Below are 15,456 nucleotides of genomic sequence, written 5' to 3'. Positions count from 1 at the left end.
GCCTTCCAGTACCTGAAGGGAGCTGACAAGAAAGATGGAGACAGACTATTTACAAGGACCTGGAGTGACAGGACAAGGGACAATGGCTTCAAACTGATGCAGAGTACGTTTAGGTTAGATATTAGGAAGAAATTCTTTACTGTGAGGGTAGTGAGACACCAGAACAGGTTGCCCAGAAAAGCTGTGGCTGCCCCATCCCTGGAGGTGTTCAAGGTGAGGCTGGATGAAGCTCTGAGCAACCTGCTCCAGAGGAAGATGAATGTCCCTGCCCATGGCAGGACATTGGGACTGAAGGATCTTTACAGTCCCTTCCAACCCAAACCATTCTGTGATTTTATATATATACACATACACACACACACATATATATATATATACACCCTCTCTAATTATTATTACTTCTGCTGCTGTCAGTGCCCAGCCGGTGGACCCAGAGGGCTGCTGTCCCCAGCATCCCCTCTGCAGCATCCCCTCCATCACACCCAGGAAAGCAGGGACAGGGAAGCCGGCCTTGCGCAGGGGAAGGCGGGTGCGTTTGCTGCTGCAGGCACAGTGCAAAGGGTGTGAGGTGCATGCACGGCCCCGCTGTGCCTCGGCACGAAACGCTCCCCTGCAGGGCTGCGGCCGCACTTTTCCTGCCGCCAGCGGGACTTCCCCATCTCACTGCGCTAGAGGTGCCTCGGCGGCTGGGGACACCGGCACCCCCGCCGGCAGCAGCGGCGGTCACCGGGGGGTCACCAGCTCCAGGTGCTGTCGCCGGGGCGGCGCCGCAATCGCGACATCCCTGCGCTGCCGGGGACGCCCCGTCGGGAGCCGCCGCCGCTCCGGGGAGCGACCCCGCCGGGAGGGCGGGCCGTGCCGAGCCGTGCCGAGCCGTGCCGGGCCGGGGGGTGGGCAGGAGACCCCCCGACCCCCCCCTCCATCCCTGCCTCCCCCCGCCCTGACGTCACCGCCCCCCCCGGGTCTCCCGGGCGACGGCTCCATCAGCGCCCGCGTCAGCGCCGCCCGTTCCCTGGCAACGTCCCGGTGTCTCCGCTCCCCTCCAGCCCCGCGCCCGGCCGCGCGTCTCGCTGGCGTCAAAGTGACGTCAATGGGCCCGTCTCGGCTTTCGGCGGTGGGCGGGGGGAAGAGGCGGGCGGGGCGGGCGGTGCGCGCATGGAGGCGAGGGGCGGGCAGGGCTGGGGGCCGGGACATCCCGCGTGGTGCCGCCTGCCCCCCGGTGCGCGCTGGCCCCGCCGCACTCACTCACACGCGCGGCCGCCCGCCCGCACAGCCCTGCGCGCACACCGCGCTCCGCCCGCCAGGTACGAGGCGGCTCCACGGCCGCTCCGCCGGGCTCTGCGCGGCCGCGGGGGGAGCGGGGCCGGCGGCAGCAGCGCGGACGGGGCGGGCAGGGCCGGCGGAGCGGAGCGCGGCTGACGGTGCCGTGTCCGTGCGGGCGCTGCGCGGATGCTCCCGTCCTGAGGCGCTGCCGCTGCCGTGTCCGTGCGGGTGCTCCCGTCCTGAGGCGCTGCCGTGTCCGTGCGGGCTCTGCGCGGATGCTCCCGTCCTGAGGCGCTGCCGTGTCCGTGCGGGCTCTGCGCGGATGCTCCCGTCCTGAGGCGCTGCCGTGTCCGTGCAGGTGCTGCGCGGATGCTCCCGTCCTGAGGCGCTGCCCGCCCCCCGCCTGAGCCATGGTGATCATGTCGGAGTTCGCCTCGGCGCCCGCGGCCGCACACGGCCAGCAGCGGCCCCTGCGAGTCGGTTTCTACGACATCGAGAGGACCCTGGGGAAAGGCAACTTCGCCGTGGTCAAGCTGGCCCGGCACAGGGTGACCAAGACGCAGGTGGGTGCGCGGGGAGCGGGCGCGGGGCCCCGCGGGTGATGCCGCGCTCCGCGGGACGGGGGCTGCGAGTTTTCCCGCTGTGTAGAATTAAAACGCGGCAAGAATGCCTGCAAAGAAACCCCAGCTCCCGCAGTTCTGTGTTACTGTAGCTCTGTTGAGTTACTCTCAGTTTGCTGGAAACGCCGTGCTTCAGACGTTTGGGGTTTTTTTTGGTTGTTTTTTTTTTTTTTTTTTTTTTTTCATTCAGTGGTCTTCAAGAACAAAGAACTCGGGGTCTTATTTGCAGAAATATTTTTTTCCTGGGCAGGCAGCCGTATTTATATTTCTGGTGCATGTCAAGACCGTCTCAGTCACTACACTAGGAGATAGTCTGTAACAGGGATCTGTTTTTCACTGGCATGGGACGGATTAAAAGATTTACAGAATCCTGTCCAGTGCTAATTTCTGCAGTTCTGTTCGCTACCTTACGTGTAATCCTTTGACGTAGAAAAGAAAAACGAAAACGTTCTGTGCCGCGAATTCTGTGCGGTTCAGAAAAACAGGATCAGCTTTGTCAAGTCTGTGCTTTAAAAGCTACTTTAAAAGCTACTTTACTTGGATTTTGTGAGTGGTGTGTTATTGCGGGGGTGTGTCTTTTTTGTTTGTTTTTTTTTTTTTTAAGGTATCTTAACAGTGAGAGTACCTGTTTTGTAATACCTGGGGTTGTTTTGTTATTATTTAAATTTGCAGGTTGCAATAAAAATAATAGACAAAACAAGGTTAGACCCAAGCAACCTGGAGAAGATTTATAGAGAAGTTCAGATAATGAAGCTTTTGAATCATCCCCACATTATCAAGCTATATCAGGTAAGAGTCCACCTTTGAAGTGCACCACGTAGATAAAATATGCTTGTGGTCTCTTGCTTGTGATTTTTGCATCTGATATTTGTGGAGAGAAAGCATATTGAAATACTGAAATACTTTTTGTAAAACGTTTGAAGTAAACTGGATGTCTTCAAAGTCATTCTTCATTCTTTGAACGAGATTCTGGTATTAGACAGCTTTTGGACAAAATTCACTGTAAAATTTACAAAGCTGAAAGCAGGCTGACGTTTGTTTCAGACTGGGGAATGGGTTAGGTGAACTTCTATCATTAACTTGCTTTTCCTACCTCGTCTGCTTTTCCCAGTCTAGAGGACTGGAACTTCTTACATGCTTTAGATAAGAGGAAGACTTAAACTCACATTGGGTGGTAGAGAAGGAAGGACTAAAGTTGAGTTTGCCTTTAGTGGAAGGGATATAAAATCACCAACAATTAAACCAAATGAATCTAAGTAGAAAGTCTAAGTGGAAACTTAATCGAAGAATTAGATTAGTGAAAAATGAAAAGGTGGTAAATGTTGCTATCTTAGAATATGTCAAAAAATCACCTGTTTGGTTGTTCTGTTGCAGTTTGTGTCGTTTTGAAAATGTATTTTAAGTATCTTTCCCCTTCAGAGTTTCACAACATGAATTTTGGTTTAGATTTATTTAGTTTCTGCACTGATGGATATTTTTAACCGTGGGAACGAATGAATGTGTTGTGCAGAAAGCAGGATCACATTTGTCTCGTGAGCAAGGGCTGCTTTGCAAATTCTAAACGTTAGATCTAAGTAGCCTTTGGTGTAAGTTCCTCTTAATCATTTAAACAATGCCGTGTGGATTTAAGGTGACAGAACGGTTTGGGTTGGAAGGGACCTTTAAAGGTCATCTGGTGCAAGCCCCTGCCATGAGCAGGGCAGAGCTGTCAGTCTTTCTGGACCTGTCTGAAAGGGCAGAGGGGAGAAAGGTGGAGATGGATGAAGCAGCAGGTCTGAAAGTCCATGTGCAGTAGTAAACACTATTATCAGCTGTGATCTTATTGCTGGGTTTGTTGGCTTAAAAAAAATAAAAAAGAAAAAAAAAAGGTTTAATTAACATGTAAGGCTGAAGAGCCAGTAAAGCAGGTGCTTAAGCAAGGCATTATTTTAAAAGACCTTGACACACATGAAGTGTTTGTATTTATAGTGTTACCCATCATAACAAAAATGGTTCTGTGTTGAGGGCTGACGTCAGGGTTGCCCACGGGGCAGTATAGGACACACAGAAACATTCTAACAGTTTGGTTGAGTTCATTTCAGTGGAATGATGTGGGTGAAAATACTGTTTCAGAGCATTTAGAAAAGCAGGTTAAATTCCATCTCGTTGAACCACTTCACTTGATGCAGCAGATGACGTTGGTAGTGGACCATAATTTCTTTTCAGTGAAGTTTTCTTTTCTTTGTTGTTGTAACTGATGCTTTACCTGTTTGATGGAGGCTGAGAAGCAGAGATGGAATTAGATGACATACCAGTGTAGGGTGTGTGTTCTTGTATTATTTCATCATTGTTTTAGTTTCAGCACCACGTCTTAATTTCATTCAGCTGGCAAGTTTCCCAGAACACTTTCCTTCAGTTTTTTAACTGGGAACCTCTCTTCCTTTGCTCCTTGTTTGTTTATTTTCATTTCGTGTCTGTGTGTACTTGTAGTGAGGGGAGGACAAGAGTCTTTGAAAAAGGTTACATGTTGGGAGCCTGGAAGTTACAGCCTTTGAAGTAGAATTGAGGCTTTTTGGATTGTTAACCTCTTGTGAGCCTCCTGCTTCCAAAACAAAGTATCTGCTCCGTGAGAGGGAAAAGTTTCCAGGGAAATGTTGTATTCTGAAATGCAACGTTTCAAAGGTGTGCTGTGGCAACTGAAGATGAACTTGGAAACGCTCAGCATCTCTCATTCATCGTTTGGATTTTAGTTATTCTTTTTTATTTTCCTCCAAAGGCAAATATTGTGAAATGTCAAAGCAAGGTGATACTAGATTGATAGGCAATATATTGACAGTTGTTGATGTGCATCAAGCACTGCTGTTACACAAACAGGAGCTTGTTATCCCTTGCACAGGAGGCTCCCATGTCCCAGCCAACTCCAAGCAGGAGCAGGGGATCTGATACCACTTCTTGCTTTGTCCAGCTTGCAGCCATCTCTGCTGATCTGAGCCCCCACTAGCCTTGAAACAAAGACAACTTTAGATAAACTTCTGTGTTTCTTTGCATGTTGAAAATATGTCATAAAACTATATGTGCATATTTTAACAAAAGGAGAGTGTATGAAATTATCTAAACACTCATCTGCTCTCTTGGAGAGATTAGGTAGCTTGGTAATGGTGAGAAGAACAATGGCCTGGGAAGCCATTGTGTAATGTAGGCACATAAGCCTTGATTTGTTATCTTTTTCATTACCAGTTTGCTTGGAAAGAACTCTGTGGTGCAAAATTAGATGCTTTTACTGCCAGCTGCTGCTGCAAATATGAATTTGAATGGATATGTTTGAGAATTCACATAGAAAAATAAATGAAACTGTAGAGCTCTGGTTGTTTTGTTGGTTTTTTTTTTTTTAAATTGTGTCCTCTCATGTCTTCACAGGTTATGGAGACAAAGGATATGCTGTACATTGTTACTGAGTTTGCAAAGAATGGAGAAATGTTTGGTAAGTCCTCACTGATGGAGCTCACAGTTCCTTAGATTTAGAAACCATGGCTTTATTTTGTCATTCCTGAGTAACAGATACATTCTGATTAAAAACCTGGGGCTTGTGTTGTCAGCTGTCAAACAGCAAGCGCAGTACCTGCAGGATTATGAAAAATTTCTTTGGGGTGTTTCTAAATCCTCTCTGATTTTGCCTGGCAGATCACCTGACCTCCAACGGGCACCTGAGCGAGAGCGAAGCACGGAAGAAGTTCTGGCAGATTCTCTCAGCAGTGGAATATTGTCACAGCCACCACATCGTGCACAGGGACCTCAAAACAGAGAACCTCCTGCTGGATGCTAACATGAACATCAAATTAGCAGGTACCAGGAAAGAGGAGGTCACTTTATAAAGAACATCAGGCATGTTGTTTAGACGTTTGGGCTTCCCTAGGATGATCCTGTAAATGTGTTTGTATTTCTGTAAGTGAAAATAAAACAAAGAGTTACAGATATTTCTTGGAACAGATTTTGTGAACAGAAGGGAGTAGCTTAAATGAATAGGCAGAAAACAAAGCAACACATCTGTTCCTTTCTCTCCATTTTCTGCTACTTCTGAAATATTAGTATGCGGTTGAGTGTTGTTGTCTTACCCCAGATTTTCATCTTTATTTCAGACTTTGGCTTTGGAAACTTTTACAAGTCGGGAGAGCCCCTCTCCACTTGGTGTGGAAGCCCACCCTATGCAGCTCCAGAAGTTTTCGAAGGCAAAGAATATGAAGGACCTCACCTTGACATATGGGTGAGCTTGCTATTCCTCAGAAACTGCGTTTCACACCTTGTGAGGGTCTGTGGGCCTTCAGAGTCGTTGCTTTTCCTGGAGTCACTCACTTGCTGTGCTGTTTTCTATTGGCAGAGCCTTGGGGTGGTTCTGTACGTCCTTGTCTGCGGTTCTCTGCCTTTTGATGGACCCAATTTACCAACCCTGAGGCAAAGAGTGCTGGAGGGGCGGTTCCGCATCCCCTACTTCATGTCCGAAGGTGCTTTTTTTTTTCAGATCCTTAACGTTAGAACAGGTGCTATAAAGGAGTAGCTATCCAGTTTGCAGCTGGCAATTATTTTGTTTTCATGTATCCAGTAGTTTCTGTAGGGCAGGAGATGTTTTGTTTTCTGGGATCTGCTTTGTGGTGCATCTAAAAAGCTGTAGTTTCCTTTCTTAGAATATCCCTATGGATTACAAAAATACTTGACTCCCTAGCTGGAGAAATAATCGCTCAGAAAAGAGAGAAAACAGGATTTTAATGAGAGTAGCCTGCAATGCTGCCATAGGTGTAGTTCTCCTAAGATATTTTAGCTATGCAGAAGGAGGGTATTCCAGTGTGCCTGTGCTGCCAAGGAGAGCAGGAACAGTGGGACTCAGCAGTGTTTCCTGAGAATTCCAACAGTCTGATGAGAAACATGAAACTCAAGAGTGTTATCACCTCTCTCTGATTTGGTTTCAAAACCAAGTGAACGTGTCTGTGTTGTCACGTGGAGATAACTGCTGAAGTCTGAAGTTTATCAGTTACAGCCATGAACAGCTTTATTTCCTGGTTATAAGTAAATAAGCAGTATAAGGCCAGGACCAGGAAGTTGTATGTGATGGGGTTCTGTACTAAATTCTGACCTATTTTATGTGCATGTAATGCCATCAAACCTCTCAAAACCAGCTCTTGTACAAGGTGCAAGGCCACCTGGTATCCAGTACAGCTTCATTTCCTGCAGTGAGATATTGTTTTTGTGATATGCATGTCAACATCTCTTGTGCTGTCTGGGATATCTAATAGTCAGATCAGTCATCAGCTGCACCCAAACCTTTAATTCCTGTTTTCATAGGCATCTTACACTGTTGCTGGGAAGTGTTCTTAGCATGACCTGGGGCTGGGCTGTTACATTTTTGCCCCTTGCTCATGAGTTTGTCTTTCTTTGTCACCCAGACTGTGAAACACTAATCCGACGGATGCTGGTTGTGGACCCAACCAAGCGGATAACCATCTCCCAGATCAAGCAGCACAAGTGGATGCAGGCTGACCCCTCCCTTCAGCAGCAGCAGTCCTTGTCCTTCTCCATGCAAAACTACAACTCCAACCTGGGTGACTATAACGAGCAGGTCCTTGGGATCATGCAAACACTTGGCATCGACAGGCAGAGGACTGTGGAGGTGAGTTCTTGCTCTTTAGATACATCTCCACCAGATACATCTCTTGCCCTTTAGATACATCTCCAGTGACCACCAGAATGCCAGTGGTGCACTCATGGGTCATTCAATGAGTGGCCTTGATCTGGTGTCACAGCATAAAATCCTCCCTGCCCTTGTGGATTTTGCTTGGTTTTCCGAGCGTGCTGCTCTGAGCCCTTAGTGATGAGTTTTGGCTGCTTACATCTTGAGTTACCTGCAACTCAGAAGGCCCTTCCAATGTCTTCCAGTCCCTGCAGAACAGCAGCTACAACCATTTTGCTGCCATTTATTACCTGCTCCTGGAGCGCCTGAAGGAGTACCGGAGCAGCCAGGTGTCCACTCGGCCGGCAGCCGGCCGGCAGCCGCGGCCCCGGAGCTCCGAGATCACCAACGCTGAGGTGAGCAGAGGCACCTTTGCATCCCCCTTTCTATGCAGCTGCCAAGCTTCTGAGAACCATTTCTGATAGTGGTGCCCTCTGACAGGACATAGCCTGCTGTTCTTCAGCAGGAGGCTGAGTGAATATTAATGCCCTGTTTCCTAGGAAGTGACCGCGGGTCATGGTCCAAAGAATAGTCTGCCTCCAGTGCAGGTCAATAATGAGCCACAGGATTAGACTTCTCATGGAAATCTGCCCTTTTAGGCATGGCTTGGTTATGCTTCTTTGTTGCATATCCTGTAGAAGTACTCCATGAGTCACTTAATGTGTTTTTCTGACATTCATTTTATTTTCTTCGCCCCCACCCCCTTTAAAGTGTGGTTTGGGTGCCTCTGCAAATTGCACTTCCAGTTAAATTGCCTAACTTAGGAGGAGGAGGAGATCTGTGTTTGTGTTGGCATTGATGGATTAGCTTTGTTCATTTTCATAGAAAGCATGAGGAGAGAGCTTGCAGGGAAGGTGGCTCTGAAATTCTGTGACTCTCCAGTATCTGAAAAGTCACGTGGAACTGCAGTGTGTGTGATGGCTTCTGTGCATCGCTCTCTCTCCAGATGCCTCAGGACACTCTCACTAGTGAAACCCTGCGATCATCTCTGCTTTACCAGCAACCTCAGAGCCTGATTCAGCCATCCTTGCAGGCAGAAATGGACTGTGACATAAGCAATCCATTACAGGTTGGTGTTCCCTGATAAACTCTGCGTTGCTTCTTTTTTTTTTTTTCATTGTTCTGCCATTCCATAACAATGGGGGTCGTGACTGTTCTCTCCCTCCTATGTTTTATTTGGCATTTGGACACATTGTCACGTAGCCTCTCAAACAATATTCCTACTGGAGACATGCCACAGGATTGTGGAGAGCATTAAAAGGTAGTGCAGAAAGAAGGAAAAGACCCTGAAGTCTGTGATCTGGCATGTTTTCCAGCCTGTGTTCTTCCCTGTGGACACCAACTTCAACGGGCTCTTCCGGAACCGCTCCATCTCCCCGAACAGCCTGCTGGAGACCACCATCAGTGAGGAAGTGAGGCAAGAGAAGGAGCTGGAAGATGAAATTAAGGCATATGACCACCACCCCATCTGCATCCCTAGCAACACCAGCAGGAGGCACACCCTGGCAGAAGTGACCACCCATTTCTATCAGCATGTCCCTCCATGTAAGTAAGTCTGGGAGAGATGAAGGATGTCTGTAGGTAGGGGAAAAGAGCAGAGGAGTGTCATGGAGCCCAGATGCTGAGGGAGAGTGGGCTGATTTTACCTTGACAAGGGTAGGAAAGCCTAGAAAAGAGGTTTGTACTCTGCCCTCCAGTTCTGTCTGTAAGCAGGGCCCTTAGGCCCTTCCCTTAGGGAAGAGAAGCTGTGCTGTTGTATTTCACCTAGATCTCTTCAGAGGGGAGCATGCTCACAAGCAGGTCACAAACCTGGTCTGCTTGCTCCTGCTGTTGTACTGGGGGAGGAAAAAGTGCCTGAATTTAACAAAAAAACACCTCACTGATTGAGTCTGGTACATACCCAGACCTTGTGAGCCAACTAAATAAGCACAACTGTTCACAAATCATCCTGGTTGTGCTAAAAAACACTGTGTGCCCGATCCAGCACAGCCTGGTGATGCTGGTGTTGCTGGCCAGCTGGACAGGAGCCCAAACTGAGGTTATTTGTTGATTTGTTGACCCCTTGCTGGAGTCAAGCCCTGGGACAAGAGGAGTTGCTGGACACCTCTCCAGCTCAAGGCTGTTTATTAGTGCCAGTGTAGGTGGGCAGAAGGCTCTGATGTCATGTTTGTTCCTTCCTGTACTCATCTTGGGAATGTTCTTTCTCTCCTTCCTTCCCTTCCATAGGTATAGTCATTTCCTCCTCTGCCAGCCCCACAGAGGGAACTAGCTCAGACAGCTGCCTTACTTCATCTTCAAATGACAGCTCAGTGGCCCTGAGCAGCTGTTTGGCAGGTCAAGTAATGACGGGGAGCCCGGCCACAGCGAGGATGACGTCGCCTTTCCTCGCTTCCCAGTCTGACGCTCCCGTGTTACAAGTCCAGGGCTGCATGGGAGGTGCTTCTCTCCTGCCTGTCAGCTTCCAAGAAGGAAGGCGAGCATCTGATACCTCATTAACTCAAGGTAATGCCTTCCTGGCTTGTTGCTGAGGAGTTGCACCCTCCCAACAGCCACTGTGAAAGGGTTGGGTGCAGGGAGACTTGCTGCCCGTTAGTGTTACACTGAGGCTGGACACCTGGATATTCTGCCTCTCATGTTCATGGGCCCTGAGAGAGGGTGGGATGCCCTGGGGAAAGGTTCTCAGACACTGATTCAGCCTGCCCATGGAGATATTTCTGCTGCCGTGAGTGGGATGGCAGGCTCCACCTTCCTCCTAAAATATGGAGTGTACAACGTCATGATTTCTCTCAGGCTTTTCCTTTGCCATGCACGTCCATCTGCACAAGGGTGCAGCTGTCCCAGTCCCTGTTTCATTACCTAAATCCTGCTCTGACCACCAGGCAGAGGGTGAAGATGAACTCTTCCAGCCCAGTTCTCCCACCCAGGAAGGCAGTGCCCAGAAAGGCTGATCTGTACTGCAGGCAAACAGGAGGAGGATTAAAGTGCATTTCTTTTCCTCGTGTCCCACAGGCTTGAAGGCTTTTAGGCAGCAGCTGCGGAAGAACGCTCGAGCCAAGGGGTTCCTCGGCTTGAATAAAATCAAAGGCTTTGCTCGGCAGGTGTGTCAGTCCTCCTCCTCCTCTCGGGCAGCAAGGAGTGCCATGAGCCCTTTCCAGCACACGCAGCCCAACACCTGCATGTACAGCAGCAGCGGGAGCAGCAGAGAGGGGAGAAGCCTCCTGGAGGAGGTGCTGCAGCAGCAGAGGTGAGGGAGGAGCTTTGGTGCCTTTTCTTTGTGTTTACTTTGGGTTAAGGGCAAGCAAGGAGGGGTAAACACAGCAAAAGAGGTTGGGGGTTTGGTCACTGGGGGTTCCTGTCGTCCATCTTTGCTGTGTGGCAGTGGGTAAACTGCTTGGCTTCCTTTGTGGCTTCCTGCCCTGGCACATGTAACACAGGACGTGCAATTCCACTCAAAAATCTCAATGTTCAAATATTTGGAGGCTGCTGAATTGAGAAGCAGTTTGGTAGTGTGGGGGAAAACATTGCTTCTCCCTACTGCAAGCTGTGTTTTTCTTTGTTAGTTTTGGGAATGATTTCTTTCCTCCTCTGCCTCCTCCTGTAATTTTCCCATGGCAAGGAAGTGAGACCTTGTAATTTGGAAAAGTTACAGCCCACAAAGGAGGCACAGTTCCAGTGGCCTCAAATGTCATGTGTGGTGGCACCTCTTCATTCCCATAGAAGCGAGATGGAAAATTGAGCTTCCGGTTTATCTGCACACATTGTCTCTAGAACATCTATTATTAGGTGGCCAAATCGTGACCAGATAAACTTGGTTGTGACAGTTGCCCTCTGACAGAAGGGGTAGGGAATTCTGACAGAATGAGGGAAAGCCTGGCATGGGCAGCTTGCTTTGATTGTGCTGGCTGGGCTAAGGAGAGGTTTGATAGAGGGAAACAAAGGGGAAAGTTATGGTCAAGGTTAGGGGCAAGAAAGGAAGGAATAGAACATGGAATAGGAATAGAACTAATCTCTTCCCCGTTGGATTTTGTTCAGAATGCTCCAGTTCCAGCATCACCAACTACTCCAAACAGCTTGTCCCCAGACCTCCCAGACACCTGCAGCAAGCAGCATCCCCTCCTCTGATGGAACCTGCAAAGCCTCCAACTCCATTCTGCTGTCAGAGCTGCAAAGAGAGAACTCCTTTGAGCTGGCCTTTGCTGGCAGCAGCCAACTGCTCCAACCTCATTTCCTGGGGCTGAGCGTGTCCCCGGTGTCGTCGGCCGCTCACCTGCTGGACACTCACCTGTACATCAGCAGCAGCAGCAGCAGCAGCAGCGCGGCCCCGCTGGCCGCCCCCTTCTCCCAGCAGCAGAGCTTCTCCACGCCATCCCCGAGCTATGACACTGTCACCCTGCAGCACGGGGACTGTGAGATGGAGGACCTGACTTCCAGCCAGCTGGGCAAGTTTGTGCTGGTCAAGTGAGAGCTTTGGGCAGCTCCCGTTGCGGGGGAACTTTCACCGCTGCTCCCTGGCTGGCTGGCGGCGTGGGGACGAGTGACTCTCAGAAGCAATAAATTTTGAAGTATGTGAAGAGGCTGTCTGGCTCAGAAAGCTGGCAACTTTATAGGACTGAAACAAGCAATATGTATGTCTTTTTGCTTCTACTATTCTTGCACTGAACAAATACGAATAGAAACTGATTTTTTTTTTTAAAAAAAAAGGAAAAAAAATAATGATGGGGCAGATGGGTGGGGCATTTGTGGGGGCAGGGAGGGATGTGGTTGGGGAAGAACTCTTCGGTACTGTACTCAAGTCAGACCAATACAGCTCTGCTGTTATGCAAGATTAGCAGCTGTCAGTAGTGGTGACACAGCAGGGAGAGGCTTTTCAAAGAAGGGACCAGAGCCTCCCTTTTTCACAATATTCATTTATGGGTTTGTGAAGATGATTACCTCTTTAGAAAAAAAAAAAAAACAAAACAGAAAACCAGTGGCATGCAGCATTATGCATTCATAAGGAGACAAAAATGGAAGCATTGCCATTTGTTGTTTTTCCTTTTCCCTCCTGTTAACACTCATTTTATTTAAAGGAACCAACATCCCCATTCCACACCTCCCAGATACACATACTTTAAATGAAAACTGTGAACTTCTTGCTTGATACATCAGCTGGAAAAGCTCAGCATGCCCTTCTAATTAGTATAGAAGCAGTAACTATTGGAAATGTATCCCTTGGTAATCAGGATCCAAATTGCAAAATGCCTGGTCTTTTGCAGGGATGTTTGTTTGGGAGTGGTGTGTGTGTACATACACACAGGTGCACACATGCCCATGTTTTGTTGGTCTGGGTAATCTTTAGGAATCTTTTTATAAACTCTAAGTTTGTTCATATTCTTGCCGAGGCACTGAGGAGGGAAGCAGCAGCACCTGTGGGGTAATGGGAAGGGTTTTTCTTTTTAAAAAGCCCTCCTGGAGGTTGCCTACAAAGTTGCCTGAGGGGTATTTCTTAGTGCTGCACATCGTTATTTCCGCTGCTAATTATGTTTTTATGCATTTCATTATCAGGGTCCAAACAGAACTGACTCTTGGGGAAATGTGCAATATTGAGGTTATAATTATATACTGACAAAGACAAAAGGAATAGGCTAGAACAGAATTCTACTCTAATGGAGTACAGCTTTTTCTGAACAAAACTGTATTAAAAGTGAGTAAAACAGCACAATCTTTGGGTGTTTGTTTTTGGTTGGTTTGTTTTTTGGCATATTAGCAAAACGAGGTTTTGCATTAGGTAGGTGTTTTTTCGTATGGTTTTTAATGCTGTATATGTATATAAATAGGAAGCAGAAAACTATATAACACTAGTTATTTTTTATATTTTGTAATATGCTTCTCTTGTGTTTCTGGTATAAACCCCAACTCCCCTCCTGAGGCAGACCATGACTTCTGTTGGTGTCAATAGAGGTTGTGCTGAGGTTTAAAGGGGAGGACAGGCTGTGCTCCTACAGACATGAGTTGGGGAGTGCATGCAAACTTTGGAAGCAGGTGAGCAGACAGTGAGACAGCTTGGCTGGGAGCTGCCATCCAAGTGTCAGAGTGTAGCTGCATTCTGTCTAAATGCTTAAAGGACCCATCTCCCTAGTATGACACAGGGTGCCTTCAAGTTACCTTGGCTTCATGCAACCTGCAGTATTACACAATTGCAAATAATATAGAGACCTGTTTTGGGTTTTTTGGGGTTTTCTTTTTTGTTTGGTTTATTTAGTTGTTTGGTTTTTTTTTTAAGGAAAAAATAAAAAAGCCAAAGATTGACCAGGTTAATTGGTGGGAGTAGGAAGAGTTGAAGATGTCATGTGGCTCTGTCTGTGGCTCTCCATAAACAACCTCTTTATCTGTGTGTTGTATCTGTGTGTCTGTACTGGTGCATCTCCAGCTTGCCACTGCTGCTCCATGGTCTGAAAGCTTCAAAGTGACAGAAAATTGCTCGAGTTGAACTCCTGTTAATGAGAGGTGCCTTGCAGCAGAGAAAACACCAAAGTCTCATGCTCATTTGTAGTGTGGGTTTAAAAGAAAACAAACAAACAACCCCCCAAAAAACCCAACCCAAAAAAGAGATTGCATGGAGATGGCTGGAGAGAAGGGCAAGAAGAAGCCAGCTTGTCACAAAGCAGCAACTTGGCCTTCAGTATTTTAAGGGGCAGCACATGTACTTAAACCACAGAACTTCCTCCTCAATTTGTGTTTTGTTTAATGCCATGGATCTAAAGGCCACAGATTCTTTTGTTTCCTGTCCTGAGCAATGACAAGCACTTTACTTTCATAGTATTTTCTTTTCTTTTCCAATTGCTGTAGAACCTCTTTGGAATTATTGCTGGAGCAGAAGAGGTCATTTTAAAAGTCTGGGGTTTTTTTTTTGTAGATATCTTGACAGTGCTGTTCTGCAGACTGCAATGCAATAGGGTATTTAAAGACACTACGTGATTGGTTTAATTGAGATGTATAGTTTATTTTTTATCATGACTGAACAATCATTTTATTTCTTATGTTAAAATGAGAGGTGTACACCAAAATGATTAGTTGATGTGTTTTATTTAATATTTAAATAAAAAATGTTTTAAAATTGTTGTGATTCTGTGGAGTATCTTCACCCAGTGCACTTTTGATTTGCATAGTCAAGATTCATTTTCAAGCCAAACTCCATAGGACATTACTGACACTTTCTATTACATCCTAAATGAAGAGGGATGGTGGGCCCACAAATCTGATAATGGGATATTGAGCGTTTTGCTGGTAGGCAATCTGTCTGAATTTACCAAGTCCGTGGTAATCAGGTTATAAAATGCAGCAGGACCAGAGGTCTGGGCAGTGAGGATGGCCCAGCGTGGTGGTGTCACCAGATGGGCTCTCCCTCCCTCCCTCAGTGTCACCTTCAGCTGGGACAGCCCCAGCCAGATTAGGGCAGCTCCTGAGAGGAGCAAAGGGAGGGAGGGAGTCACAGGGGAGAGTGGATTGTGTTTTGTAAAATATAACTTTAGAGTTAAAAAAATACTGAAAGGGCTTTGTATTCAGCTCGTGCACTCACAATGAGAGAGAGGAATGATTTTGTCTGCAAAGGGACCCCTAAATATTGACAAGTTTTAGTTTGACCTGACAAACACTCAGGGAAAAAACCCAAAAAAACTCCCAAGCAATGTTGTTTTTTAAAAAGAAATTAAGGATCAATTTTTTTTTCCTCTTTTTTTTTTCCATCCTGAAGTTTTTATTTTAAACCCCACCTATCACATTGTGAAAGAAAGGGAGAGTGATGGAAAGGTAAATCCAAGAAGTAAAACAGAAGCTTGAGGGGAAACAGAGATAATATTTACTTATTTTGCTTTTTAAAGTAGTTGTTTGCTGAGC

General features: G+C 47.3%; 1 protein-coding gene across 1 annotated transcript; it reads left to right on the top strand.

The window, feature by feature from the left end:
• Positions 1-1,119: 1,119 nt before the first annotated feature.
• SIK1 (salt inducible kinase 1) lies at positions 1,120-14,686 on the top strand. Its single transcript, XM_054654874.2, has 14 exons — positions 1,120-1,304; positions 1,622-1,826; positions 2,556-2,672; positions 5,280-5,343; positions 5,544-5,705; positions 5,999-6,123; positions 6,238-6,361; positions 7,298-7,521; positions 7,788-7,937; positions 8,528-8,650; positions 8,898-9,126; positions 9,808-10,083; positions 10,591-10,825; positions 11,614-14,686. Exons 2-14 carry the CDS (start codon positions 1,674-1,676, stop codon positions 12,041-12,043), a joined length of 2,412 nt encoding a protein of 803 aa, XP_054510849.2. The 5' UTR covers positions 1,120-1,304; positions 1,622-1,673; the 3' UTR covers positions 12,044-14,686.
• The last annotated feature ends 770 nt before the right edge of the window (positions 14,687-15,456 follow it).

Source organism: Agelaius phoeniceus, chromosome 2, assembly GCF_051311805.1.
Source record: "Agelaius phoeniceus isolate bAgePho1 chromosome 2, bAgePho1.hap1, whole genome shotgun sequence".
In the NCBI taxonomy this organism is placed as follows: domain Eukaryota; kingdom Metazoa; phylum Chordata; class Aves; order Passeriformes; family Icteridae; genus Agelaius; species Agelaius phoeniceus.
This window is presented reverse-complemented; position numbering and strand designations above follow the sequence as displayed.